Source organism: Channa argus, chromosome 9 (assembly GCF_033026475.1).
Source record: "Channa argus isolate prfri chromosome 9, Channa argus male v1.0, whole genome shotgun sequence".
In the NCBI taxonomy this organism is placed as follows: domain Eukaryota; kingdom Metazoa; phylum Chordata; class Actinopteri; order Anabantiformes; family Channidae; genus Channa; species Channa argus.
In genome coordinates, this window is record NC_090205.1 from 15,090,775 (window position 1) to 15,116,872 (window position 26,098).

General features: G+C 38.7%; 2 protein-coding genes across 4 annotated transcripts; one reads left to right on the forward strand and one right to left on the reverse strand.

Moving 5' to 3' along the window:
- Nucleotides 1–10,061: 10,061 nt before the first annotated feature.
- dlx2a (distal-less homeobox 2a) lies at nt 10,062–11,715 on the forward strand. The gene is made up of 3 exons (XM_067516338.1): nt 10,062–10,574; nt 11,017–11,201; nt 11,311–11,715. Exons 1-3 carry the CDS (start codon nt 10,256–10,258, stop codon nt 11,635–11,637), a joined length of 831 nt encoding a protein of 276 aa, XP_067372439.1. The 5' UTR covers nt 10,062–10,255; the 3' UTR covers nt 11,638–11,715.
- A 5,301-nt stretch (nt 11,716–17,016) lies between these two features.
- Nucleotides 17,017–23,294, reverse strand: dlx1a (distal-less homeobox 1a). 3 transcript variants are annotated; one of them, XM_067516334.1, is made up of 4 exons: nt 20,852–23,294; nt 19,070–19,767; nt 18,711–18,910; nt 17,017–18,277 (listed from the first exon to the last, which is right to left on the reverse strand). In XM_067516334.1, the coding sequence occupies exons 2-4, from the start codon at nt 19,482–19,484 to the stop codon at nt 18,026–18,028; spliced, it is 867 nt and encodes a 288-aa protein (XP_067372435.1). In that variant the 5' UTR covers nt 19,485–19,767; nt 20,852–23,294; the 3' UTR covers nt 17,017–18,025. The 3 variants fall into 3 exon arrangements, with proteins under 3 accessions (XP_067372435.1, XP_067372438.1, XP_067372436.1); XM_067516337.1 differs by having other exon boundaries at nt 19,175–19,767; nt 20,852–21,077; XM_067516335.1 differs by lacking the exon at nt 20,852–23,294 and having other exon boundaries at nt 19,070–19,831.
- Between the last annotated feature and the right edge of the window lie 2,804 nt (nt 23,295–26,098).

A 26,098-nucleotide genomic window follows, 5' to 3' on the forward strand; every position in this document is an offset into this window, starting at 1 on the left:
GTGTGTGTGCATGTGTGTGTGTGTGTGTGTGTGTGTGTGTCAGTAGGCAGGGGCCAAGGGGGTGCAGTAGGGTCTCAACCACATTCCTAATTGCAGCAAATGACTCGGGAGGTTCCAGTGTGAGATATGTGAATGGCATCTCTGTTGCTTTGGGTTTGGTAACACATGCATCAGATGCTTAACACACCACAAGCCTCATTACTGATGTCACCCGGTTGCTCCAGTAAACCACAGGGTGAGGTTTTCTGTCTGCTGCCAGAAACACAACCAGTTGTTGAGGGAAGGTCCAAGATGGTGTCCACGACAGAATGGACTCAGTTCTATAACACATTAATCACATTTACATTGAGCATGTCTCAATGTGAGATAACTTTAAGCAAGTTTTCACTTCACTTTTATCTATAATGCTGCTGTGAGGGATTTTCTGTATCTGAATATTATGCGATTTTTAGAAATTTCACAATCGTGGATGTAGCTTCAGTCTGCACAGTGGCACATGCAATGGTTGACATTAGTAACTGTACAATATTATTAATAAATGTCACAACCTACAGTATATCTCTCAAACTAAATACGTTTAAATTAGACGCTGATTAAATAGGATTGCACTGTTGTTGTAAGTAGTTATTGTTTTTAGTAGCTATGACATATATAGCCTAATGTATTAAGAGCGCATTTATATTCGTTTTAATAGATACGATATAGAGACAAAATTACTGTAGTTACAGTTTATGTTTCTAACACTGTAATTATCTGCTATTGTAGCTTGGTGCTGTGATCTTTTGCTGAAATAATTTTGTCGTATCACTTGTGATTAAATTTGATAAATAGGTCCATGCTAACTAAAGAAAGAAAAGCTTCAGTGGGTATTCAGCAACTTGTTTAATATAATCTGTGTGTGTCCCTGTGGGCAAAAAGGAATGGAGCTGCCTTCACCTGAGCTCAACCAACCACACAAACATCGCTTTCATGTCCACTGTCGCTCGCTGTGGTTATGTAACATGAACTGTGAAAGGAGGTGAACCTGCCTAGTTATGTGTTGTCTAAGGTCAGTGTGCATAGAGAAATTGGAGAGAGGGGGTGCAGGTTAAACAGGTGGAGCCCTGCAGGTGATGAGGGCTTTCTTCACAGATTAGCTGCACTTTTGAAAGAAGAAAAATGAACACTGAGTTGAGAGGGGTTTATGTGGCCCTTCGGTCAAACTAGTGGTGAAGTATTAAGTTTCAATTATGCGTGAAGGCTTTTATGGCTGTAATGCAATCTCCCATCCTTGAGAGTGATGTTGCGAGTAGTAGCCATGTTAAAATATTTGGTTTTAGAAGTTTGAAAACTCACTTAATGAAGCAGGAAGTCTGTACGTTTCAGTGTAATCTGTTCAGCGTACATTTCGTGGTAAGTTATCATAGAGGCAAGGACAAAATGTAAGACTGGCCAACGGATGTGCCAAGACATTAAACCATATTAAAGACCAAATTGCAATAACAAAACAGATGTCTGTCAAGTTCTGACTATTACATTTATGCAATACAAAGGAATCACAATCTTGCTCATTCAGCATTATTTTTATACATCTTGGTCTAGTGGTTTACCAACCTGATTCTGCACAAAATTCTAACTAACACTGCCTAAAAATTGAGAATCACCTGTGGGGAAAATGGTGGAATAATTTCTTTATTTTTAAATCTACAGCACAGTGCTGCACCTGGAACTTACTGAACTTCTATGACTCAGTCTGGGCAACTCACTCATGATTTTATGTCATTTGACAATGTAAAAGGCAAACACATCTACAGATAAAGTAATCTTCAGGTTGAAATGAGAGACCTGTCGCTGTTTTCTTATTGAGGTGCACTGATTCTGAGTGATTGTAGATGTTGTGTCTGCATCAGTGGCTTTGAGAAGAATGGCGTTAAATCATGCTGTGTGAAAGTGAGAGCAGCTGACCCTGGTCCTGTTGTGACAGTGGCATGGTCCTTTGTAGGGAGACCATCCACAGTAAATCTGCTCCACTCCCCACACACAAAGGGCCGCTTCCATTTATGGCTCCCGGGTGGGGGGTGTACCACTGAATCAACAATGAGGGGAGCAGGACCTCGCAGACCTCTCTGAATTCTTTCTCAGGAAGGCCAAGCAGATGACACAGGGAATTATGGGTATCGCTTCATTAGGCCTGTAATGTGCAAAAGCATTTTTGTCTTAGTGCAGAGAAACAGCCTTCACATTTTCATTATGACAGTCATGTTTTACAGTAGGCAGGGGTTTCACACCAAGTCGGATCTCATTTTGGAAACAGTCTTTAAAAACATGATTTTCATTAGATGGGTCAAGTATTCCACCTGGCAATAATTCAATTTTGAATGATCTCAGTGGAGATTTCAATGTTTTTCCTACGACTAAGAGACTCTAGAGTTCAGATGAAGACAATGCATTGCTCCAAATGAACCTTAAATTGGCTTTAGAGGCTTTCAGCAATGGATGCAAAAAAGTCTGCTCTACTGTACTCTTTCTGAGCATGTTAAAGATTTTATTACTAAACATACTTGGGGCAGACAATGACCATTAACTTAGGGTGTCCTGATGCAGAGCACCGATTATTAACCCACATCGGACAGGAGCCTCAAGCTGTGAACTTCCTTCCACTTGGTATTGTCTACCAGGGCTCCCCATTAAAGCCTTTGTTGCTAAAAAAAATAACTTTTCGTCACAGGAAAATCCACCATGACTAACTCTGAGGAAACACATGCTCAATCATGAACTGAAGGTTTCCCACTTAGCTTCCATTGGTCTCTGCAGCCATGCAGAACAGGTTCCACCTCTCAAGGCAAAAGGTCAAGAAACACTTGGTAGATCATTTCCATGTTTACAACAAGCACATGAAGTAAGCGTATACTGGCACTGCATATATTTTTATTTGCTGAATCTGTGTAATGAGGTTGATGATAGGGCTTAATGGATAGAGCATCAGGTTGGGATGCAGGACGCCATTGGATTGAGTTCCATCCCACCAGGTGTGGGCCTGCCCAGCCATCAAGGGCTACCTTGGTGCCAGTCCCACTCCTGGATAAAATGGTAGGGTTGCAGCAGGAAGGTCATCAGGCGTAAAAAACTAATCCCAAATCAACGTGCATAACACATTCCGCTGTGGCGATCCCTGAACGGCCGAAAGCCGTTGATCTTTTGTGTCAGGAGCTTGATACTTTACTATGTTTATTTGGAAACTGTAGCTTTTGTTGAACAAATCATGAAGCAAAAGCTGAAAACTTAGTAAGAGTAATGTGATTTGACCAAAGGTTGAGTTGCCAAGGTAATAAATGCTCCATAAGACCCAGCAGGAGACCAGCAAAGAGAATCCACCTACAGAAAAAAAAATCAAAGCCAGAAACCTGCCTGCATTGAGTACAGAGCCATTACTGCTAAGGCTGACTCCAAATACAGCAAAGAATAAAAACAGCTTACTGAACATTCTTTTCATCAAGATTATTTAAAAGTATGTTGATATTTTATTGTTGAAAATATATTAAAAACTGCACTTAAGACGTGTTTAATATTATAGTTCTCACATACTTTTGAATAATTTTACAAAAAATGCATCTATTTAGTACTTTTCAAAAGTACTTTTCATAAGTTTTTTTTAATTTTAAACCAAACAATTTAAAATATAGCCAGAAGTAGTGAACTTTTTATGGGTAAACTAAATACACCCATTCTTATTTAATATAATTTACACTCGTACAGTTTACTATGGTTGTTTCACTTTGGTACCGTAATTCAAAGCAGAAGGAGAGTCTGTTCTAAAGGAGAGTCTAATGTGTGGTTCACTTACTGCCAAGGAGATTCACTGTGTAAACCACTACTCCATAATGAACACCTCTTCATGTCTATATAGGATTTCAAACTTCATCCTGAAACGAGTTTATGTGGTAATAAATAGATTAATATAGAGTGCAACATCCACTTTTTTAGCCTTGAATTTGCATGTTTGTTTTTTAAAAGCTCACCTCATTGTCTATTATTGACAAGGATTCAAAATTTGTTTGTCTTTATGGGGGTATGTTTTCTCTTCACACGTCTTCACCCCCCACAACTCCCAAATACCTATAGAGACTGTGTCTGTTCCCCAAGCAAACCAAAATGACCACAAGAGGAGACAATCATGATAACCTAATAAAAGTTAAGACCACTCCTCTTACAGAACTATTAAATGTGGATTATTGAATATCAAATCGCTCTCTCTGTTAAATCTCTGTTAGTAAAGGACTTAATAAGCGATCTTTATTCAATTTATTCTGTCTTACTGAAACTTGGTTGCAGCAGGAAGAATATATGAGTCTAAATGAGTCAACCTCCCCCCAGTCTTATTAATTATCACATTCCTGGAAGCACAGGCCGAGGTGGAGGAGTAGCAGCAATCCTTCACTCAAGCTTACCAATAAACCCTAGACCTAAACATAATTAAAACCTATTTGAGAGCCTTACTCTTAGCCTTTCACACCCAAACTGGAAATCTCAAAAAACACTTCTATTTGTTGTGTTTGTTTGTGTACTGTCCTCCATTCCCTTATTCAATGTTTTAGATTGAATTTCAGATTATCTATCTGATTTAGTGCTTAGTACAGATAAAGTTAATATAGTGGGTGACTTTAACATTCATGTAGATGCTGTCAGTAACTGCCTCAACACTGCGTTTAATTCATTATTAGATTCAATTGGTTTTTCCCAAAATGTAATTAAACCCACTCACTGTTTTAGTCACACCTTAGACCTTGTCCTTACATGTGGCATTAAAACGGATAATTTAACAATATTTTCTCAGAATTCTCTTCTGTCTGACCATTTTCTAATAACATTTGAATTTAAAATAATGGACTATACAACAGTTAGAAAAAGAAATCCACTATAGCAGGTGCTTAAGTGAAAAAGCCGTAAACAAATTTAAAGGAAACATTTTTTTTCACCATTTGCTTTACCATATGTCAATACAATGGAAAGTAGCCACCTTAACATTACTCCTGCACAAGTTGATTATCTTGTTGATAATTCTGCTGCCTCACTACGTACAATACTCATGCTGCCCCTCTGAAAAAGAAGGCAGTAAACCAGAAGAGGTGATCTCCATAGTATAGTTTGCAAACTTGCAACTTACAGCAGGCAACAGGAAAGTTAGAAAGTAAGTTTTGAAGAATCTAATTCAGCCTGGAAAAACAGTTTAAAATGTGTAAAAATGCTCTCTGTGATGCCAGAACAGCATATTATTCATCATTAATGGAGGAAAACAAGAACAATCCCTGGTTTCTGTTCAGCACTGTAGCTGACTAAGAGCCATAGTTCTGTTGAGCCTAGTATTCTCTTTATTCTGACCAGGAATGATGTCATGAATTTCTTTATGAATAAAATTGTAGCTATTAGACAAAGAATTTACCAGACCTCACCCCCCCCAAATATTACAGATAGATCTTCATGTACAACAGTGCTAGAATCAGTGCTAGAATACCCAATCTACCCTTTATTTCTAAAATGCTTGAAAAGGTAGTTGTAAAGCAATTATGCGGCCTGTTAAGTAATAGTTGGTTTGAAGACTTTCAGTCAGGATTTAGAGTTCATCATGGTACAGAAACAGCACTGGTAAAAGTCACCAATGATCTTCTCTCGGCTTCAGATAATAGACACATCTTCATACTTGTTCTGTTAGATCTTAGTGCTTCATTTGACACCATTAATCACAACATTTTGTTACAGAGACTGGAATATGAAACTGTTTAAAGGAACTATACTAGGTGGGTTTAAATCTTATGTATCTGTTGGATTTCCATTTCTTCATGTTATTTATGAATCCTCTAGTCACCCATTAATTAGTTATGGAGTTCCACACAACTCTGTGTTAGGACCAATACTTTTTATTTTATATTTGTCTCCTTTAGGCAGCATTGTTAGAAAACACATATAAATTTCCAATGCTATACTGATGATACCCAACTATATCTACTATATCTATGGAACCAAATCAGTTAATCAAGCTTCAAGCATGCCTACAAGACATGCCCCACAATTTCTTACGTTTAAACTCAGACAATGTCATAGTCATAGTATAAAGTCATAGTATTTGGGCCTAAAACTCTTAGAAATATGCTGTCCAACCTTATGGTTACTCTAGATGGCATAACTCTGGCCTCCAGAACTACTGCAAAGAACCTTTGAGTTATTTTTGACCAGCATTTGTCCTTTATCTCACATATAAACCAAATCTCTAAGAAAAGCCTTCTTCCACCTACGGAACATTGCCAAAATTAGGAGCATCCTGTCTCAAATTGATGTTGAAAAACTAGTCCATGCATTTGTTACTTCTAGGTAACAAATTCCCTACTTTTGACAGATCATATTTCACCTTCACTAGCTTCTCTCCATTGGCTTCCCATAAAATATAACATTGAATTTAAAACCATGCTTCTAACATATAAAGCTGTAAACAGCCAAGCTCCATCATATCTAAAAGACCTCATAGTACCATATCATCCCAACAGACCTCTTCGATCTCAGAATGCAGGCCAACTTGTGGTTCCCAGAATTTCATGCATGTAAGATAAAATGGGAGGCAGAGCCTTTAGCTATCAAGTTCCTCTCCTGTGAAATCAGCTCCCAGTTCCGATTCAGGAAGCAGAAACCCTCTCTAGTTTTAAGTCTAGGCTTAAAACATTCCTCTTTAAAAAAGCTTATAGTTAGTTATAGTCATGCTGCTATAGGCTTAGGCTGCTGGGGGACCCGCCCCCCAATGCACTGTGCTTCTTTCCTCCTCCCGTCCCTGTCTCCTCTCCTTTCACCCTAAAATGATCCCCACTGTATGACATTAACTTTGTGTGTTTTCTCCGGTAGTTGTCTACCCCTCTCACTGTCACTTTCTGCAGGTGTCCCCGGCTTTGGAGCTTTGTGTCTTCCAGTGGGCAGCTATTGGTCCTACCAACCTGCCCGATGTTTTGTTGTTGCTTTTCGTTGCTCTTTTCTTTTCTCTTTCCACTTTCCACTCACCCCGACCAGTCGAGGCAGATGGCCGCCCAGCTTGAGCCTGGTTTTGCTGCCTATCACCTCTCCACTGTTGCCTAGGGCTTGCTCAAGGGGAATTGTTGGGTTTTCTCTATACATCTTTATAGTCTTGACATTATTGTGTAAAGCACATTGACATGACTTTGTTGTGAATTGGTGCTATATAAATAAAGTTGAATTGAATTGAATGGCATTGAACAATCTTTCAAAGGGCAGCAGTATAGGCCGCAGTCCAAAGCTAAATTAAATAAGCAACAGTGTAATTATGTACCGTATACAGTATACTCTAAACGGGGCATCAGACATATTTGCAAACATTTGATTGAATGTGTTAATGTAACACTAATAAATGTTATGTTATAACCCACTGTGCATCCTCTTAAAGCGACACACAATTTAAAGTGTTCATCTTTTTACCAAAGACAAGAAGAAGTAATTTTTTTGTGTATACCTGAGGCCATTGAGGTTTTACAGTGCCAGGTCTTTTTATGGACGTATTCAAAATGCATGTATATAAGATATTTCTATTGTGTCTTATATATCTATTTCAAAATTATTGATTACTGAACTAAAGACAACATAAAATGCACCTATTTTCTACATCATACTGTACAATTGTGTTTTTTGTTCTTTTATCTCATAACATTACGTGTTGTGTGATTGATAGGTACTGTATAAATGGAAATTAGGAATGCATGATAAAAGCTGCTTGCATCTGTGTCTTGTCATTTGGCATTAATTCTGTGTCACTGAACACTGGGAAGCTCAACTATACCAGTTGCTCTTCAGCAGAGGGGAAAGCATTAACATTATAATCAACTAACTGAACATGGCCACCATGGCAACAGAAATACTTATGTTTGATGCTATGATTAATCGGAAATGCAGTTATTAAAACAGCTATTATTGGACAATAGCTAATTTTTATTTCTATGGGTGATAGAAAATGTTTGATAAGATTTTTGATGTGCAGTCGACCTGATTCCCTCGGTTTTAGCAAATTCTGATCTTGAGTAACTGAGATTGTGGAACTATGTTGTAAATTCTGCCTTACTACTATATGAAAATCAGATGCAGTTTACTGTGTTCAGAAGGACTTCCATATTCTTTCAGTTGTCTTAGGAACATTTGCATTTTACTTAACAATTACAATATCTGAATATTTTACTCTTTAACCTGTCTGAACTACTTTCAGAAAACCTACAGCAGCACAGTCAAAGTAAGTGGAAACTTTCTCAAATGAGGCCCTTTGATCAATTAGTCAAGAAAAATATATATACATTATACAAACTGTATTGTATTATAATAAAATATCCCTTTCCAATTTCAAAATTCACTAGCTATCGAACAGTACCTTCAACCAAACCTTTGATAAAAAGAACCCTGAATAGGGAAGATAATTTCTCCCATCTTTTTGTTGTTAGCTATGAGAATAATTAATTATACAAATGAATTTTCTACAGCTTCTACTGTATATGACTCTGACTGCAGAACTGCAGCTTATTCTGGCTCTGATGCCATACAACTGAATGCAGACACTCTGCTCCACGAATGAGCAGTGACATACAGCCCAAATGGGCCATGGTGGGAGAGGGTTGCTTGCCATTCTGAGAAACAATAGAAGCATTTCGACCATATCTCAGAGGTTTTCATCGAATGGTAAGCAAATAGGTTGACATTGGGTTTAGTGTAACAAACAAATTAATATACACGGTCAAATATAAATGTACAAGTTTTGCTAAGACTTTGTAATTCTGGGTGTCAGTTTCTGTCTTAACAGGTTTTGTGACGCTAATGAGTAAATATGGGGAATCTATATTAGTTAATTCAAAACATCAAAGTAACTCAATCCATGAGTGAAGGTCCAAGTCTTCTCCCAAAGCAATCCTCTACTCCAAGCAAAAGTAGAATTTAAAATCATGTACTAATAAGTACAAATATGCCTGCAGAACACCTTCTATGCAGCCTAGAAGACGATGCTGTTGATAACAAATGTGCAATTCTAGTCTAGAATTGTTTGGCAAAGTGTGGATTTATGCAGTTGGTTGTACTCATTACTTTTCAATGGTGTGCTGGCAAAAATAAACTACAGCACAATTTGCAGGTCAGTCTGATCAGTATAGTTCCACTAAAGGAGTAAATCTGAGTTGACAGCTTGTTTAATAAAACTATGCTGCCATCTTGTGGCGACGAGCACCGGCACATCAACAACTCTGCCATCACATCAAACCTCTGTCCTCTAAGAGAACACATTTTTAACTACTAACAACTTCAAACACTCAGCAAAGCTGCAGACGGGAACCTCTCCGCGTGATAGTCGAAATGGAAACTGGTCTCTAAGGTGGTTCACCTCTTGTGTCTGTGTGTATTTGTGCACGAAATGCAGATAAAATAAAACCGATAGGGTAGTTACTCCGATTTCAAACACCAGGGGGCGCTTTTGCTGTCTCAATGAGTCGTGAAACATTTAAAGCATCATGCACAGGGATTGATTTTATATCAACACCTAGGCCTAACCGGTCTCTCTGAGTGATTCTGCCTCGTTTTGTACAGGTTTTCTGGGATTTCCTGAATTTGATCAAACCTACACATAAGACATGTGTTTATAAAACACACACATAGCACTGACACTGGTAAAGCCTATACCTGCAGGAGAATGCAGGAGTACTAATCACAAACGGCGAAACCGTCGAAAGCAAATTTTCTTCACAAAGTTAACGCTGTCTATTGTGATGCTGAAGTTAGATTTTATCTTCTCTAACAATTTGGCTGATTGTGCACTTAGGTCACGAAGTCTATGCTATGGGGAAAGACCTCCTGGGCTTTCACGTTTGGTCATGGTACTTTTCTGTGATTTCTTGTAAGATGCTCTGATGGAAAGGTCTTTGCAGACAAGCGGGACAGACAGTCTTGAACAAATAATGGAGGGAGGACGCGGTGGGGAGTAGTCAGTCGTGCAGCGCTTACTCATTGGTTGCCTTAGACACAGTAGCTCTACCTCTCACTCTCTCATAAATGCGCTCCCACCACCGACTGTAGCAGATAATCACACGCCACTGTGAGAAGGACACACCTTCCGCTGATTTATCTACACGGGGATGCGTTTTGACTCACGAAAAGGTGCCATCACTCCAAGGCTTGAGTCGTGTTTTGAGCTTGCATTTTTGCAATTTTGCGACTTTTGCGCATAGGTTTCAGACTGCGCCGCTCCAACTCGAAGATGACTGGGGTTTTTGAGAACTTAAGTACTGATATGCATTCGAACCAGATTACCTCAAGCAATTACCACAGCTTGCACAAATCGCAGGAGTCCCCGACTCTCCCAGTGTCCACGGCGACGGACAGCAGCTACTACAACGGTCAGCAGCCAAACCCATGTGCAGGGTCTGCATTTGGTCAACTAGGCTCTTACCAGTACCACGGCAGTGCCACGAGCACTGTGCCATATAACGCAAAGTCTTACGACCTTAGCTTCAACTCCTCGTATAGTACGTACAGCTCCTACGGCTCCAATGCATCGCCAACACCAGCCGATACAGGTAGGAAATGCTTTAAGTGTTTTTTTTTTCCAAGTGTTGTATGCATTAAAATGGAATGCAGGCTTTTGTTTGAGACCAAGCATCTTAACTTGTTTATGGCATAAAATGTCTGAAGAGCAAGTTAATTCACGCATGCACATATTTGACAGGATAATTGTTATCTGGTTAGAAATGATTAGACACATTCTTGTCTTGCACAGACGCGCATGTTGATATTAAGGATTCGATTATTATTTTACTTTAAACCAAACTTTGAAAGACGTTGTGTCAATTATGCCCATTTTTTTTCTTTAGAAAATGAAAACATGATCAAATCAAATGTATTATTAGTTGTCCACAAATCTGCCAAACACAAACTGATGTCCGTGCAAAATGTTCTGTAAGGCCACAGTATTCCAAGGCTGTTCGTGCATAACATCAACATGATTGAATGTTCCTTTAGAGAAAGAAGAGAGCGAGCCAGAAATCCGGATGGTTAATGGAAAACCAAAGAAGGTCAGGAAACCTCGAACCATTTATTCCAGCTTCCAACTGGCTGCACTTCAGCGGAGGTTTCAAAAGACGCAGTATTTGGCTCTGCCAGAACGGGCCGAGCTGGCAGCGTCGCTGGGCCTTACGCAAACGCAGGTAGGTACATCTGAAACACAGATTCGACGAGTGTCAGATATTCAACTTTATGTCTAACATGAGATGATTAAAACCTTCAAAATGTGACCTTATCGGTTTCTCATTTCAGGTCAAAATCTGGTTCCAAAACCGCCGCTCAAAGTTCAAGAAGTTGTGGAAAAATGGAGAAATTCCCCCAGAGCAACATGTTGCTTCCAGTGAATCTCCCCCCTGCACGTCCCCGCCAGCTACTGCCTGGGACTTTCCACATACTCAAAGAATGAACAGTGTCAACTCCAGTTTACCTCAGAGCAGCAGCCCTCCCAACACGACTGCGCCGTCATCCTTTTTGGCAAACTATTCCTGGTACTCAACCACGAACTCTACCACGCATCTGCAGCCTCCTCTCGTCCAGCACCATCACAACTCCGCCATAAGCGCTGGGACGATATTCTGAAAAAAGAAAAAAAAAAAAACAACAACAATAAAAAAAAAATCGGGTTTAAATCGGACAATACTGGTGAAAAAAGAAAAATGCCAATACTTTAATTTACAGACCTCGTGTGTGCATAAAAGTTTATGGAGCCAGGTTCATGGACCTTTCCAGTTTTTGTGCTGGCAAATGTTAGTCACAGATTTCTACAGTTATTTTTGTATTTATTTATTTTGTTTATGTGGAGGGATGAATGAACCACTATTCCCAAAGCAATCACAGCCTGCAGGGCGCAAGCCTACTTTTACGGACGTCACTTTTTGCCATTCCTGCAAATACAACATTAATCGCAGGACAACCTGTCTCAATGTAGCACAAGTTAACTGTATCGTGCCTTTTTCAAAATGACCTCATTATGTTGTGCGATTAAAAAAAAAACATCTTACCTTTATCCATTTCGCATCACATTGGTTGATTTGAAAAGCCTATATTGGGGGGTAAGTGTATGAAACGTTTGTAAATATTTTACCACAGCTTTTTGATAGCCCACGACTCTTTTTTTTTAGGATATTGGTGCAAATCCACCGTAAGCTACTGATTGTCCTACCCTCTAATTTGCTTGTATCACAATTGTATTTTTGTCTTATTTATTTTAGCACTGTTCCATATATTGCCAGACGTTATTTAAATAAAAATGTTTTCTGTGCATATGCATTTTTCCTTTTCTTGCTTAGTGGGCATTTATGGATGACTGGGGAGCATGTGTCTTGTCTCTATACCTGCAGTTGGCTTGACTTGGCAATGGTTCAACTTGAGAAATGGGTATTCCTCTATAGACCAGCTATTTAATTTAACCCCGGTTTAGAAATTACGGTATGTAATTATTTTTTAAATAATTGTTGGTGAGTCCCGCAACGTTTTATACCTAACACTGTGTGTACTGGCTTTGTTTTGGCAAATAATATAACTTTAAGCTAGTTAGCTGAATAGACCACCACACATTTACCTCCCAATGTTACGGGAACCTGGTGGATTTGGGTCACCACAAACTTCTTAAAATTGCAGTGGTTGTTATTACGTATTTGCCTGCATTTTGTTGTTGTTGTCTTTGTTGTTTACAAGAATTTCTTAAGAAACTGGATTTAACGCAAAACAAAAAATGACAGCATAGCAAAGACAATTAGCCACCCTATCCGCTAGCGCCGTTGCTTAGTAACCCAATAACAGTTGCTGGTTCCTCTGAGGGAAAAGTAGCTGTTAGTAATGACGGATGGGGTTCAAGTTAAATGTTCTCTTGAAAAAGCAAGTTACACCGATTAAAACTGAAGCTATGTCTTTTCTTTAGTTATAATATGTTGTTTGTAATTAGGCTACGCGACCGTGTAAGGGTGCTGTCACACGCATACGATAATTCCTCAGCTGTCTCCAGTTAAACTGATTTTACCCCGCCCCGTCAGCGGATGATTAGCCGACCCGGGGCTCAGGCAGGCAGGCAGAGGCAGAAGCCCGGGGCGCAGGCTGAGCTGAGGGGGGAGGCAGCACAACTCACACGCCTTGGCATGCGAGAGGGGAAGATGAGGGTGGAAATGAATAAGCACAAGCTCCGCAGACTCTGTGGAGTCAAAGTGTCGCTTTCCAGACATTTTATGAAGTCAGCCTAACAAGAGAGAGAGAAAAAAAAGAGGAAACTAAGTCCAAGACAGCCTGGAGCTACAACATCATGGAAACATTTCTCACGTCTCACAAGGAGCCTGTGATCTGTGAAGATGAGCAGATTGACCTACAATATTATTAATGTGGCTCATGTAGGTTACATGGAAAACACAGGTATTCACTTCCAACGAAATGCATAGATATATAGATGGATTTATAGATAGATAGATGGATATATATATAGATAGAAGGATGGGTAGATAGACAGATCGATAGAAAGGGTGGCTGACATATTATTATTGCACTGTCCCATTACTTATATCGCATTCATGATCATGACTGTCTGCCCCACACGCTTTGCTTTAAACTACTACAGGACATAAAGTGGGATCGTTTAGTTGTCCATAATTAGGACTGTAGCTTGTCAGCGGTTGCTGTGTCTCCATGATGGAGCCTCCTCCCCGAGGCTGACAGGATCAGATCCCAGAAATTCAGCAGCTGTGTACCATTGAACCTGCCCGCAAATACCGCATTAGGCCTACATGTAGGCTGTATAGACCTATATATACGCCATAGTGGGCTGTTACAGGTTCACGCCTTTAGAGTTGTTGTCCGGAGAGTATAGCGTTTAAAAGCATGCATCATAATAGGTACAGCACCATGGACTGAAGTAACACATTAGCTCATTGTTTCATAACTACTCCTGTTATCCTTGTGGCTTTCAATAAATCAGCACATATTCCCAAAGAATACTTGACGAAATAATTTAGAAATATTTATTGGCCTATTTCTACAAATAAAAAATGCTCCACGTGACTTCCGTTATGGATTAGAGCTTCTGTGGTTTACACTTTTGCATTTCTCTAGGCAACTTGTAAATGCCATACCCACTATCCTAATTTATACACCGATCTGTAATTTCATCCACATTTGCTCTGGTTTGAGCATTCTGGCTTTCAAATCTGAAAGCCTGCAATTACTATATAATTCTTTGCAATTTTAGATGTCCTAATATGGGGTGTAATTTTTACACAAGACAATTTCCCGCTATTTCAAGCATCAACATTGTCAAAGTTGTATGTACATAATAAATGGGAATATCAATGCATAGTTTTTAGCCTAACATCTTGACTCAACGATAATTATATCCGTGTGGAGCCTACGCAGAATTAGCCTGAATTGCATGGTAACTGCTGCTTTAAATTTTAAAAAATTACTCATAATTTCCCCCAAAGATTACCAAGATCTCGAGTGCACAATGTCATCAGCGTAATGAGGAGTAAACATTTATGCTAATAATCTACATTTTTTTCCCCATCAGCTATAAAGAGGGGAAATAAAGCAGATATTTTCAGTCATATTCGGAACTCTGCTGCTATAGCTTAGACCAACACATGGGACAAGTTTTGTGGGATTTAAGCGCTCATCTTGTGTCTGTGCTGCAGGATGCTGCTGCTCATGTGCCTCCTTGCTGTTTTCTGAAAGTCTTGAGATGGAGCTTGCCTCTTCAGTTTCAAGCTGAAAGGTGTGTATTAAATACTTATTTCTTAAATTAAATTCATTGAGCGCTGCGACTAAATGCATTTGAAATCATTAAAAACAGGAACCAGACTTGATGCTCGTCACAGGCATGATTTATCCATTTATTCCTTTGCTTGCAACATTGATTTATTCTTTATCTTAGTCAAATTGGTGAATGTTGCTGATGCTTATAAGATATAAAAGTATATTTCAAAGAGCGGTTAGTTGCAAGTGAACTCCATTTTTCTGTAGCTCAGGTTTTTAAAAAAGCAATGTATTTAACGTGAGACCAAGGAGCTTCTTTTGTGTCCTGTAGCTTTGAAAGCGGTTCACACCGAGAGGAAATGTAAGGAAAGAGAGCAACACACAAGTTGTTCTTCAATTTAGTCGCTGCTTTCATTACTCTTACATTGTGCTTTGCTAATTTTGAAGCCTCTTCGCTTTGACAATTCCGTGATGTACACCTGCAAGCAATTTGCCAGTCTTATACATAACCTAAGTCTATGGGAACAGTGACGAAATGGCAGCACACCTATTTCGCTATTTTTTTTTCTTCTATTGCAGCAGCAAATTTCTTTCAGAGCACTATCTCTTTTGTCAACGCAGAAAGATCCTCCGTGCGAAAAAAATTGCTCATAATTACCTCAGAGATAGGAAACTGCATTAGAATAAATAAGGGCGAAATTACTGTAATTATGTTGGGTTTGATGGGCTCAGCTCGTATAATCAAGAGGAGAATACAGCGAAATAACACTGACCCTCTTGGATGTGCAGCTGCGCCTTTCTAGAGCTAGGTAGGCAGATTTATGTTCGCAGCGTCTACAGCAAAGTCCATTCTTATTGGTATCGAAACATACCGAGTCCTATTCTACGTGTATAGTTGTTCACAAAAAGCTGTGTACGTTTTGAGTTGGTTTTTTATTCAAATAACAATGGAGACAGAGCAGAGGATGTTATACAATGAACAGATAAGATAAAGTAGGCCATAAATATCTTTGTGTTGACGGCGTTGCTGTCATAATAATAATAATAATAATAATAATAATAATAATAATAATAATAATAATAATAATAATAATAATAATAATAATAATAATAATAATTCTATGTTAGCTGGACTAGTGTATCAAAGGGATGATATGCATCAAATGATTGCAACATTTAGATACTCCTGCAAATACTGCAGCTGCAGGAGGAGCAACTCGCGCATTTGGAATTAATTGTTTCTTACAATTATTAAAATTCTTTTTGCTTGCATGGTTTTCTTGAATATTTCTTACTTATTTGTTTTGTTATTTTTATTCTTTCTTTTTTACTTCTTCTTAGTATTGTAATGTATATGCAGTTCCTTGCTATAACTGTATGTTGGAATGACAGATATGCAGCAAAATGCAGCTAGCTGTTTGTTTGTTTTACTTTTCTTCTACATAAACGTTTTAGGAAAATGATAAATAGCCTACAAGCACACAAATATGCTTAAATTTCATATTTTATCAAACAGCATTATCTCCAGCTAATTAAATTTACTGCAAAATTGCTTAAGGAGTAAATGAGTGAAGTGAGAATGCAAAATACGAAGGCCTTTAAGCTATTCACTTTCACTGATCTCCATCTGATCCGCCATGTCTATTTTTTGCAGCACCTGCCTGTTGCTCAATTATTCACTTAACACACACACAATTGATCTCTTCTATTCATGACATTAAATGGAGATTGTCAAATACAAACAGAAAGAAGATTAACTACAAGAAAAGCTGAAAAGAAATAAGCGATGTTGTTAAATGAATCCAGGTTTTACGCACCACGCTGGTTAAATCACAATAACGATGCGGCTTTAATATCGGCCGAAGGATTCTCAGTGGTCTCTGCACTATTTAGCACAGTATTTTACCTTTTCCTTTGGCTTTAAATGCAGCCGCGCCACATAAGGACATTGTCGTGAAGATGCATAAATGTGTTTAAATTTTTTTAGATGCAACACCTTTCTAATTCTTAGGTCACTCCAGAGGTTTGAAAACATCTGCAACCAGTAAGAAGCAGCAGCACAAACCCATGTAGACTAAATGCTAAACATGACCATAAATCTAAACGACAGTGTCTGCTACAATAACCAACATGATACTGCTTTGTGTCAGCTTACGTTAAAGCTGCACCATGCTGAAGCCTGGAAGGAGAGTGAGAGGGTGAAGGTAGGGGGAGGGGGGGTGGAATCAAACACCTTTCTTGACATAATTTAAATCATTATTTTACTGCTTTTGAAACTTTGCACATTATGTACATAAACTCCAGAAACAGATAAATAAATTAAAGCGATCAATACAAAACTAAATATTTTCTATGTTGACTAAACACATCTCGACGAATACAGAAAGCCTAAAACTCTGTTTTACAGCGTATCCAGTACAGCACAAAAACAAATCTGAAAATTATGTACAAAATACAGTGACAAATGAGCTGCTCACCCTCAGAATATTTTTTTCTAAAGCAGCAAATCGCCAGTTTTCTTACGTTTTTCACGGCATAGAAAAGCTTTGCCTGCATTAGTGCAGCAGTAACAACACAGTGCTGTTGTTTCAAACACACAAAAAGAACACAGACTGACCTCAACAGAAAAACTATTCTGAATAATTTAACTTAAATAACAAACACATATAAACAACATTGTAACAATTTGAGGCTTTGCACAATATGCCTTTTAATTGAATGTGCTGTAAGCATGATGGCCGGGGAGGTTACTTGTGAAATATCCTTATTAAAATTATTTGGTCACACACCCCTGTGGCCATTTGACCTTTTACTGAATGCAAATTGGTTTTAGATCTTCCTCACCTGGAGCCCCATACCTGACGTAAACAAACACGCGTTTCAATATAAACACACAGCTCAACAACAGAATAAGTCACAAATTTGATTTAAAAAAAAGGAAAATGCAACCGAGGACAAATGATAAACAGCAGCCCCAAAAGATCCATTTGTCTACGACTTCCGCTCACTGTCACGGACTTGTTGCCCTTGGGGGCATTGCGTGCCTTTTCAGTTTTTCAGTCTCTTCTTTCCTTGTTCTTTTTCGCTGCTTGCCGTCATCCGGTATGAGGAGGCCACTGTGTCAGCTCTCGGCATGCAGCAGCAAACTCCGGGGTTGGTGTTGTGCATTGTGCTGGGCCTCGCTGACCGGCCGTGTGCCCCTTCACCATTCTGATCCACGAGAAATGGCAGAAACGAGGGCAGAGGTCTCTGTTCACATGAGCTGTGACTGTTGCATAGACTCTTGGTGTGTGGTTGGATACCATGAGGTGTAGCTGGGAATGTAAGATCCGGTTGTCCCCACTGAAGTCTTGACGGTGGTAGGCGAGCTCCAGACAGGTGCCACCGAGGGAGACCCGCTCGAAAGTCCACGGCCAGTCGCTAAAGCATTGGTGTCAATGGTGCCACCACCTTGCTTCATCAGTTTCTTGAATTTAGATCGTTTGTTCTGGAACCAAATCTTGACCTAAAAGACAAAGGAAAATATTTTGGACTACGACACTGGACTTAAAGCAGAGTCTAAAAAAACGTTTTAAAAGACTTACGCACGGTTTAGGCACGCTGCAGATTTTATTACAAACATTTAGGGTAAAACTAAAATATCAACATCTTGCCCTCAAATGTCTTTATATTATTAAAATGTAATCAACATTAGAGGTGAATAATATTCACAAAGTAACAAAACAATACTTTGGTGCCAAAAATTGAACATATTGACCCGAGCGTGTGTTTTATACACATATAATTACAATAATAATAATATTATATTAATAATAATAATAATAATAATAATAATAATGTGCTACAAAATAAACGTACACATTTAAAATGCGTAAAACAATGGCTCACGATGCTGTTGTAGACTGAAGTTATTTGTGAGTCTGTTTCGGGGGACTTGCCTGTGTCTGAGTGAGACCCAGCGACGCTGCCAGTTCCGCTCTCTCCGGTAACGCCAAATACTGAGTTTGCTGAAATCTTCTGTTCAGAGCTTGGAGTTGTAAACTCGAATAGATAGTCCTTGGTTTTCTAATCTTTTTCCCTTTCCCGTTGAATCGAACCTCCCCACCTTCGACCACTGTGTTTTTCTCTGTTTCTGGCGCTGAGAGAGACAGAAAAGAGCAGAGAAATGAGGAGGCAGTTGTAGCCAACAGTGCTGCGCAGCAATGAATACTCCAGCGCAAATGTTACAGGCTGTACTTTAGGTATAATTACCCTTAATTGCATACATTGTTTATAGCGTTACGCAATAAATAATTACCAAGCCTAATTCCAACATCTGTGCCGTCTTTTTTGATGCAACGAGGACTGTATAGAGACGAGAGCAGTTCATATTTAATATCCAAAGATGTTGTCGCACACTTACCTGTGTCCTCTAACCGTGTCTGTGTAAGTGCCGAGCTGTTTTGGTACGTCTGTACTGTGCTGAGATATGGACTGGTGGAATGGCTTCCGACGGAGTTTACGTACGGATAACCCAAAGATCTGGGGAACGACGAAGCTGGGCTGTAGCTGTCGTGCTGCGTATGACTTGAAGAATGTAAACAGTGCATGGGATAGTGTCCGTGAGACATGGAGGAAGGCGACATTTGTTGACTCGGGGGTCCAAACTCCATGAAAACGGTTTTTCCTGAGGCAGGGCTATTAAGACTTTCTGGAATTGTAGTCATTGTCATCTCTTCTGGCGGTTCCCCTTGTCTTGCTTTTGTTGTTTTCCTTCTATGATCTCAGTGAAGGATGGGTCCCAATTTAAGCCGAACTGATTTTTTCTCTTTCCATTCATAAGAAAATGTAGTTTGTGTCTGTGAAAAGTCCTAGGTATGATGCTGTGGACCAAGACAAACTCGCTCAAAGGTTTGAATCTCGGACTCATGAATATTCATCAAAGAATGTCGCTGATTGGTCCACTCTCTCCAAGAGGGAAGCGGATTGGCGACGCTGGGGTTGGGTCCGAAGAACCTGATAAAGACAAGGAAACCCATAAAAACCTGAGATTTACCCTCGACATGCCAAGATTTATTATTATTATTATTATTATTATTATTATTATTATTATTACAATTTATCAAATAATAACAGTATAATATGTACATAATACAATCAGTTTTGGACCAAATAATGACAATTTCAGACTTTAGGAAGGTCGTAACATATTTTTCTGATGCACATTTGACTATGTTGTTACAGCGATAAAACAATACAGTCACGTGTGTAATTTTGTATTAAAAACTGACCTTTGTCATGTATCCGTCTAAGAAAATTAAAGCTGCCTCCAGGTGCTCTGTGTGCTGGCCAGTTTGATTAAAGCTCATAATGCTTTGTCAGGAGGAAGGTGTATTAGCATAACACTAGTGTTCAATTTTCATAAGTAGGTCTGTAATTAGTCATGTATTTAACACTTACAGTAGCTCGAGGTCTCAGTTACACCTGGTAGCAGTGGGACGTTTGCTCTGGCAGTTTATTGCTTAAGGTATAGGCCCAGTGATGTTTTATAACACATAAAACATAACAATACCGCCTAGATATTATAGGAAATAATTATTTATTAACTGTGAACTATGTGTAATTAAATAAAGGTAATAGTATACTCTTTCAAAGCACCGGGTAACTTCATTGTAATTATGAATCTGTTTACAATATAAGATACATTTATTTTTCTTGCTATGGATTTTTTCAACGCAGTTTTCGTCTTTTTTTAAACACAACGATGTATAAATATACGTAGGCCTATTTTTTCAATTTTAAAGCGACTTTCTACTCACCTTCTATCCCAATCAATTAATGATCACAGTTTTGTAAAACACTGGCACCTTTGATTAGCATGAAGTGAGGATGGTGGGTGCGGCCAGCCTCCCACAAGAATAATTATGCATGGTCATTGGATTTTATTGAATTACCGACTAACAAAACAAGAGTCATTTTTCAAGGCTGCAGACATCCATAACTCAAAGCGCACATAGGATCAATGTAAGTTTAACCAGGCTATATATATTTACATAACTTCCTTTCCATCAGCAGCTAAAAGCAATGTGTGTCCACTTACTTAAAAATCATGTGACGCGAATAAGGCAGATAAATCCAAGCTATCCGGGGTCAAAGAGCCTCCGCAGGTTGAACTTTGTGAAAGAAGAAGAAGAAGCAGAAGAAGAAGAAGAACGTATCCAGCAGCTCTTCATTTTATTAGGATTCATTTGGAGGCTGCAGCTCTTCTTCTGGTGTCTGTGCAAAGCTTAAGCACAGCCTGGCTGCTCCATCCGCAGTCCTTCCATCTCCACATGAATAACAAATTAAAGGCAGTTAAATTCCGTCACTGTGATTATCAGTATAATTACATAATTGAACTCAAAACAGAACTAGCAAGTTGCAAAATGTGTTATCAAAACGCGGTCGCTGACATCACGGTGCGTGTGCCACAGTGTGCCAGGCGGCTGCGGATGCCTGAATTTAAAGATTTCTGTGAAATATTAGGCTATAACGAAAGCTGGTCTCTTGTCCCCTAAAATAGGCCAATTTGAAGTGATTTCTCTAGAATTACTTTCGAAAAATGCTTCAAGATTTCCTCTATCAACAACGACAATGATAATGGTAGTACAACCAATAATTATCATCTTCCAGAACAGAGGACAGATTTTTATGGGTACTTGGTGGGTGCGACTGATAACTGTCATTATTTTCCCACGATTATAGTATCTGCAAACTGGAACGACAGTGAGCAAAACCATTAACAAAATAGAGGCAGAATTTGCAGGAAATGCAAAAAAAAAAATACAAAAATTATAATAATATCACGTGTATAGTACGAATAATAGCAATAATTAGAAGGTTTTTGTTAAAGTAAACGTCAGTTGGGGTTTAAGGGGGCTGCGGAAGTTCTACACACATTATATTTATTTTATTATTACCTTTTGCAAATTCAACCATTTACAAGAGTTATTGTGCCAGCAGCCTTAAGGATTATGTGAGGGATTTTCTCAAGTAATCCTCAGTGTCCTTAAGAAGAGCAGGCCTGTGATCATATCACTGCTTTAATTTCTAATTTGACTTCGCGCTCATTGGCAGAAGGGCAGCACAGGCCACAGCGGTCCTTCCTCCAGTCTGGCTGCAGGGCTCTAACTAGCCACACTAAAAATAAAGTCCTCCATGGATGGATGGAGCGCGGAGGCAGGACTCATTAGAAGTGAGTAGCTCTGTGGCTGAGGGTGTTTTAACACCTGCTGCTCTTCACCTGAGGGTTAGTGTAGAGTTGGGGAGACAGAGAGGGGAGGGGAGGGGAGGGGAGGGGAGGGGAGGGGGGGTATGGAGGGGTAAACGGGCCGGGATGTCACAGACTTCATTTCAGTCCGGTGATAGAAAGCCCTCCTCAACTGCCATGCCAACCCATATTTTAACAGCCACCAAATATCACTGGTGAACCCAGCACTGGTGAACTGTGTATTCACGCTGTGTGAATACACTGTGCTCCCTGCAGTCTCTGCATGTGAGCAGTGATTAATTATTGTTATTGGAGGTGCAGGCAACTTCCTTTTTAAAATGACCCTTCCTCATGACACAATGGTGCTCCCGCACTTGATTTATAGAATTCATTTATATGTATATGATTTTCCCCACACAGCTTAATTTTTTTTATCATTTCTAATGATATGTGACGATTCCAGCCTTTTTGAAATGTATCTGCAAACGAAAGGCATTTAAAACAATTGTAATCAATTTCACATGTTTTATGTGTTGTCTCATAGGTCAGTGCACTCATGTGCAAATATCCATCTTAAATATTCAGAACAAAAACATGAATTGTTTATGAATTTACTTTTTGTACATGAACACAGTAGCTCATCCTCTCTCAAACTACCCATTATGGACATTATTGCCACATCACATCAGCTGCAAATGCAAATGTAATTTGGTGACTGACTTCCAACAGAAATGTCAAACTATATGAAGGTTTTATTTTACATTTTATCGGCAAGTGAAATTGTCTTTTGTTCTGCTTTCTCTCTGGCTTTGGTGCTTGCTGCCATCCTGTAATTTGCAGCGTCAATGAACACAAACTAGATGCACTACAATTAACTCGATTCAGTGTCTATTTTCATGTTCAATGTAGCATCAAAATGTGGATTGATTTTGTTTACTTAGTTATATGTAAACAAAAATGAATCAAAATATCACAGAAACAAAATTGTTATGGCCTACTGTTTAATTGATTGTATTACCATAAGGGCCAGGAGAGATACCATGAGAAAATAAAACTATGTGAAATTCTTTATTGTTTATAGAAAATACCCAACAATCCTTTTTTGAACAACCAAAAGCAAATATAATGTCCCACAATAATTGAAAGCTAGTTTACTTTTGTGTGATAATCAGATTTTAAAATTGTATTGTAAAACCTGCTAACTCTGTCATACTGACTGGGTACTGAAATTATATTATTTGTTAAAAGTCATTTTATTTAATACAAAATAAACTTTGTTCAAAACAATTTGAACTAATACTATATTAAAAACATACACCCTAAGTAAAGAGGAGGCTCAAATCCTGTTTTAAAATGTTGTGTTAAGATTACAGGTTATGTAAATAATACTCACTAAAAAGTGGAATAATATTGACATTTTAAATGTTTTCTATTGCATTTTAATAAGAAAATAATGAATAATGTTCATTTGTGCAGAAAAATGATGCTTGTTTTGTTTGTTTTTAGACATCATTGACCATGTGAGGAAACTGCGTCACATCTGATGGGGATGTACTGACCAAAAGCATCTGGGGAAGCCAAACTGTACTTGTTGATCGGATATTTCTTCATCTGCTCTATTGTTTTTGTTTATTTAAAGCAGAATTAGATCATTTATGAATAATTATGGCCCCAAGTAATTCTTTCATTACTAAAATATGATGTTTTTACTGCAAAAACATCTGTGGATGAAAAGAAGACATTTATATTAAACCCAAGTGTGATATGACTTAAAACTGCTCATTATGGAGTTTAGAAGTCATATTCCAACCCCTTTTCCCCTTCCAGTGTTCAGAGCAGCTCTCTCCTGAGAAAGCAGGGGTCACAGTGTGGAAAAACCCCAGCAAACTGGTGGAAATGCTGCCCCCATTACAGCAGCAGCAGGGATCAGGCCATGGCAGCAAGCATCCAACCTGCCTGAAATTGGCTGCAAAATGATCAATTATCTGACTGAAGGCTGGAGAGAAAGGACTTGGAAAAATATGACTTTTACTTAATTCAGCTAAACTGTAAAAGAAACAAGCGTCACACTAACTCTTCATACTTGCCACATGTTGCACCATTACACAAGTTAAGTGAAGATGTGGGGATCAACTAACAATAAATTCAATTTTTAATTTTTTTTAACAAACTCAGTTTGATGTGAAAGAGTCAGATTACACGAATAAAATTAATATAACATATCAATAAGATGGTGAATTAATTCACCAACTCTAAAATGATTGATTAAACATCTTTACATGTAGATCTTATTGAATTAATTTCCCTGCCATTGGAAAACATACAAATTTGCCAATTAAGTCATTTGCCCATAAAGAGCTGGGCTGCTTGACGTTCAGCTGCCACTGCGCCTTTAGTCTGAAACCCCTTTTTAGTTTTTGTTAAGAGTTAAGTCTCCAACAAAGACAGGAAGGAGGTCAGCACTCAGCCAACACCTGAATGCGCCTCTCTTTTTTGTGCTCCCCTTGATCCCCACAGTCTGTGCCTGTCATTAGTCTTAATGATGGAAAATTGTCATGTTGATACAAGTCTTGCTCTCCCCCTCTCTTCTTTGTATAAGTAGAAGGTGGAAGCACCATTTGTAACAAAGTTCTTTGTGACTAAAAGCCGTGGACATTGCATTTGTGCCGGGGGAGAAAAAAGGCTGTAGATGCTCTTTCCATAGCTGGGATAATTATTCCTACTGTGACCTTAATGATTCGTTCTGTTCATCCTGCATCTCATCCACACGCCAGGCCCTCAGCAGAGCCCTGTGTCAGGGAATATGAAAAACCCATATAATGAAACCATTTTGGCTGATGGAAAAAAGGGGCTACTGAAGCTGCACTTGCTACAAAGATGGCTCAATTATATGAGTAATTGTGATAATTTTCCCTCCATTCACTGCTTTCTCTGAAAGGTAAAAAACACAGATGCTGAAAGGGAAATTACTTGGACAATATATAATCTGTGAAATGGTCACAACAGAAAAAAAAGGTGACTGTAAGAAAGTGTGGGACTATAAATAGCTATGTTAATGCAGGGCACATAAATACACCCTCAGAAGCTCGCAGACACATAAACAAACAGCACTACCCCGTGCACGCTCCTGTGAATAGAAAAAAAAAAACATGCAACAAATGACCATTGGAAAAAACATGATAAAAGTAGATATGCAGCTGCCAGAAAATTAAACCTCCTTCTCCTTCCTATTGACAAATTTCTGCTCCTGAAAATGCACACCCATAGTTGGCTATCATTTGTTGTTCTCTGACAGGAAAAGGATAATTACCTCTCACAGAGGCAGGAGGACTGGCATGCCCTTTAGACTTTGCCATGAGTGGCAGAAGCTTGATAGAAGGCTTGAGGAATAATTTTGTTCTTTGCCTTTCCTTTATGTTCAAGAGCATGTTTTGTTCCAAAGAACTTGGAGATGGCAGTATTGTAGAGTGCATTAAACCATGGGTGTTCATACTGTAAATATGACATCCCAGTGTCTATCAGCTTCTCCATTCAGGGGAAAAAAACTTTAAAATGCATCAAAATTTCAATTTCATCTCCCTAGGAGACAGGCAAGATACTGAGATATGCATTACTTTTTCCTTTCACAGTGGGTGTTGGATTAAACATTTCTTATTCCTCGCAGAAAGAAAAGATAAAAGCATCTTTCTGTCAGGCAGGAGTGAGACTGTAAATTTAAGTTGTGGAGACAGAAATGTATTGTATTCTAGGAAATGTCCATCATATGTACATCTGCCAGAATGTAAATATTAAAAGAAGTCATCACTACATCTTATGAGAGTGTTTTATGCTCGGCTTCCCTGTTTTGGAAATTCTATTGTTGAAAATTTTGGACTGGTTTATTTTAGACTTTTTAGATTTATAGTTAGATACATGGGCTGATTTTAATTCTTCTCCTTCACCAACAAATCTATCTTTGTTGAGTTTCCAACCTCACCCCCCAAATTTTTTCAGATAAACCTCCCACAGTCGCTGACCCCTCAGGCACTGCAATCTGGAATAAACCTTTCCAGACAAACCGAGCAACATTACAGCCTTGCTGTTCAAATACTTGTATCA

Bases quoted from the DNA above. Each gene is read 5' to 3' on its own strand.
- dlx1a (XM_067516334.1), bottom strand. From the start codon at position 19,484: ATGACAATGACTACAATTCCAGAAAGTCTTAATAGCCCTGCCTCAGGA. The intron at 18,911-19,069 runs GTAATTATTTAT...TGTCTCTCTCAG, and splicing joins AGATGTTGGAATTAGGCTTG to CGCCAGAAACAGAGAAAAAC. The intron at 18,278-18,710 runs GCAAGTCCCCCG...TTTGTCTTTTAG, and splicing joins TGGGTCTCACTCAGACACAG to GTCAAGATTTGGTTCCAGAA.
- dlx2a (XM_067516338.1), top strand. From the start codon at position 10,256: ATGACTGGGGTTTTTGAGAACTTAAGTACTGATATGCATTCGAACCAG. The intron at 10,575-11,016 runs GTAGGAAATGCT...ATGTTCCTTTAG, and splicing joins GCCAACACCAGCCGATACAG to AGAAAGAAGAGAGCGAGCCA. The intron at 11,202-11,310 runs GTAGGTACATCT...TTCTCATTTCAG, and splicing joins TGGGCCTTACGCAAACGCAG to GTCAAAATCTGGTTCCAAAA.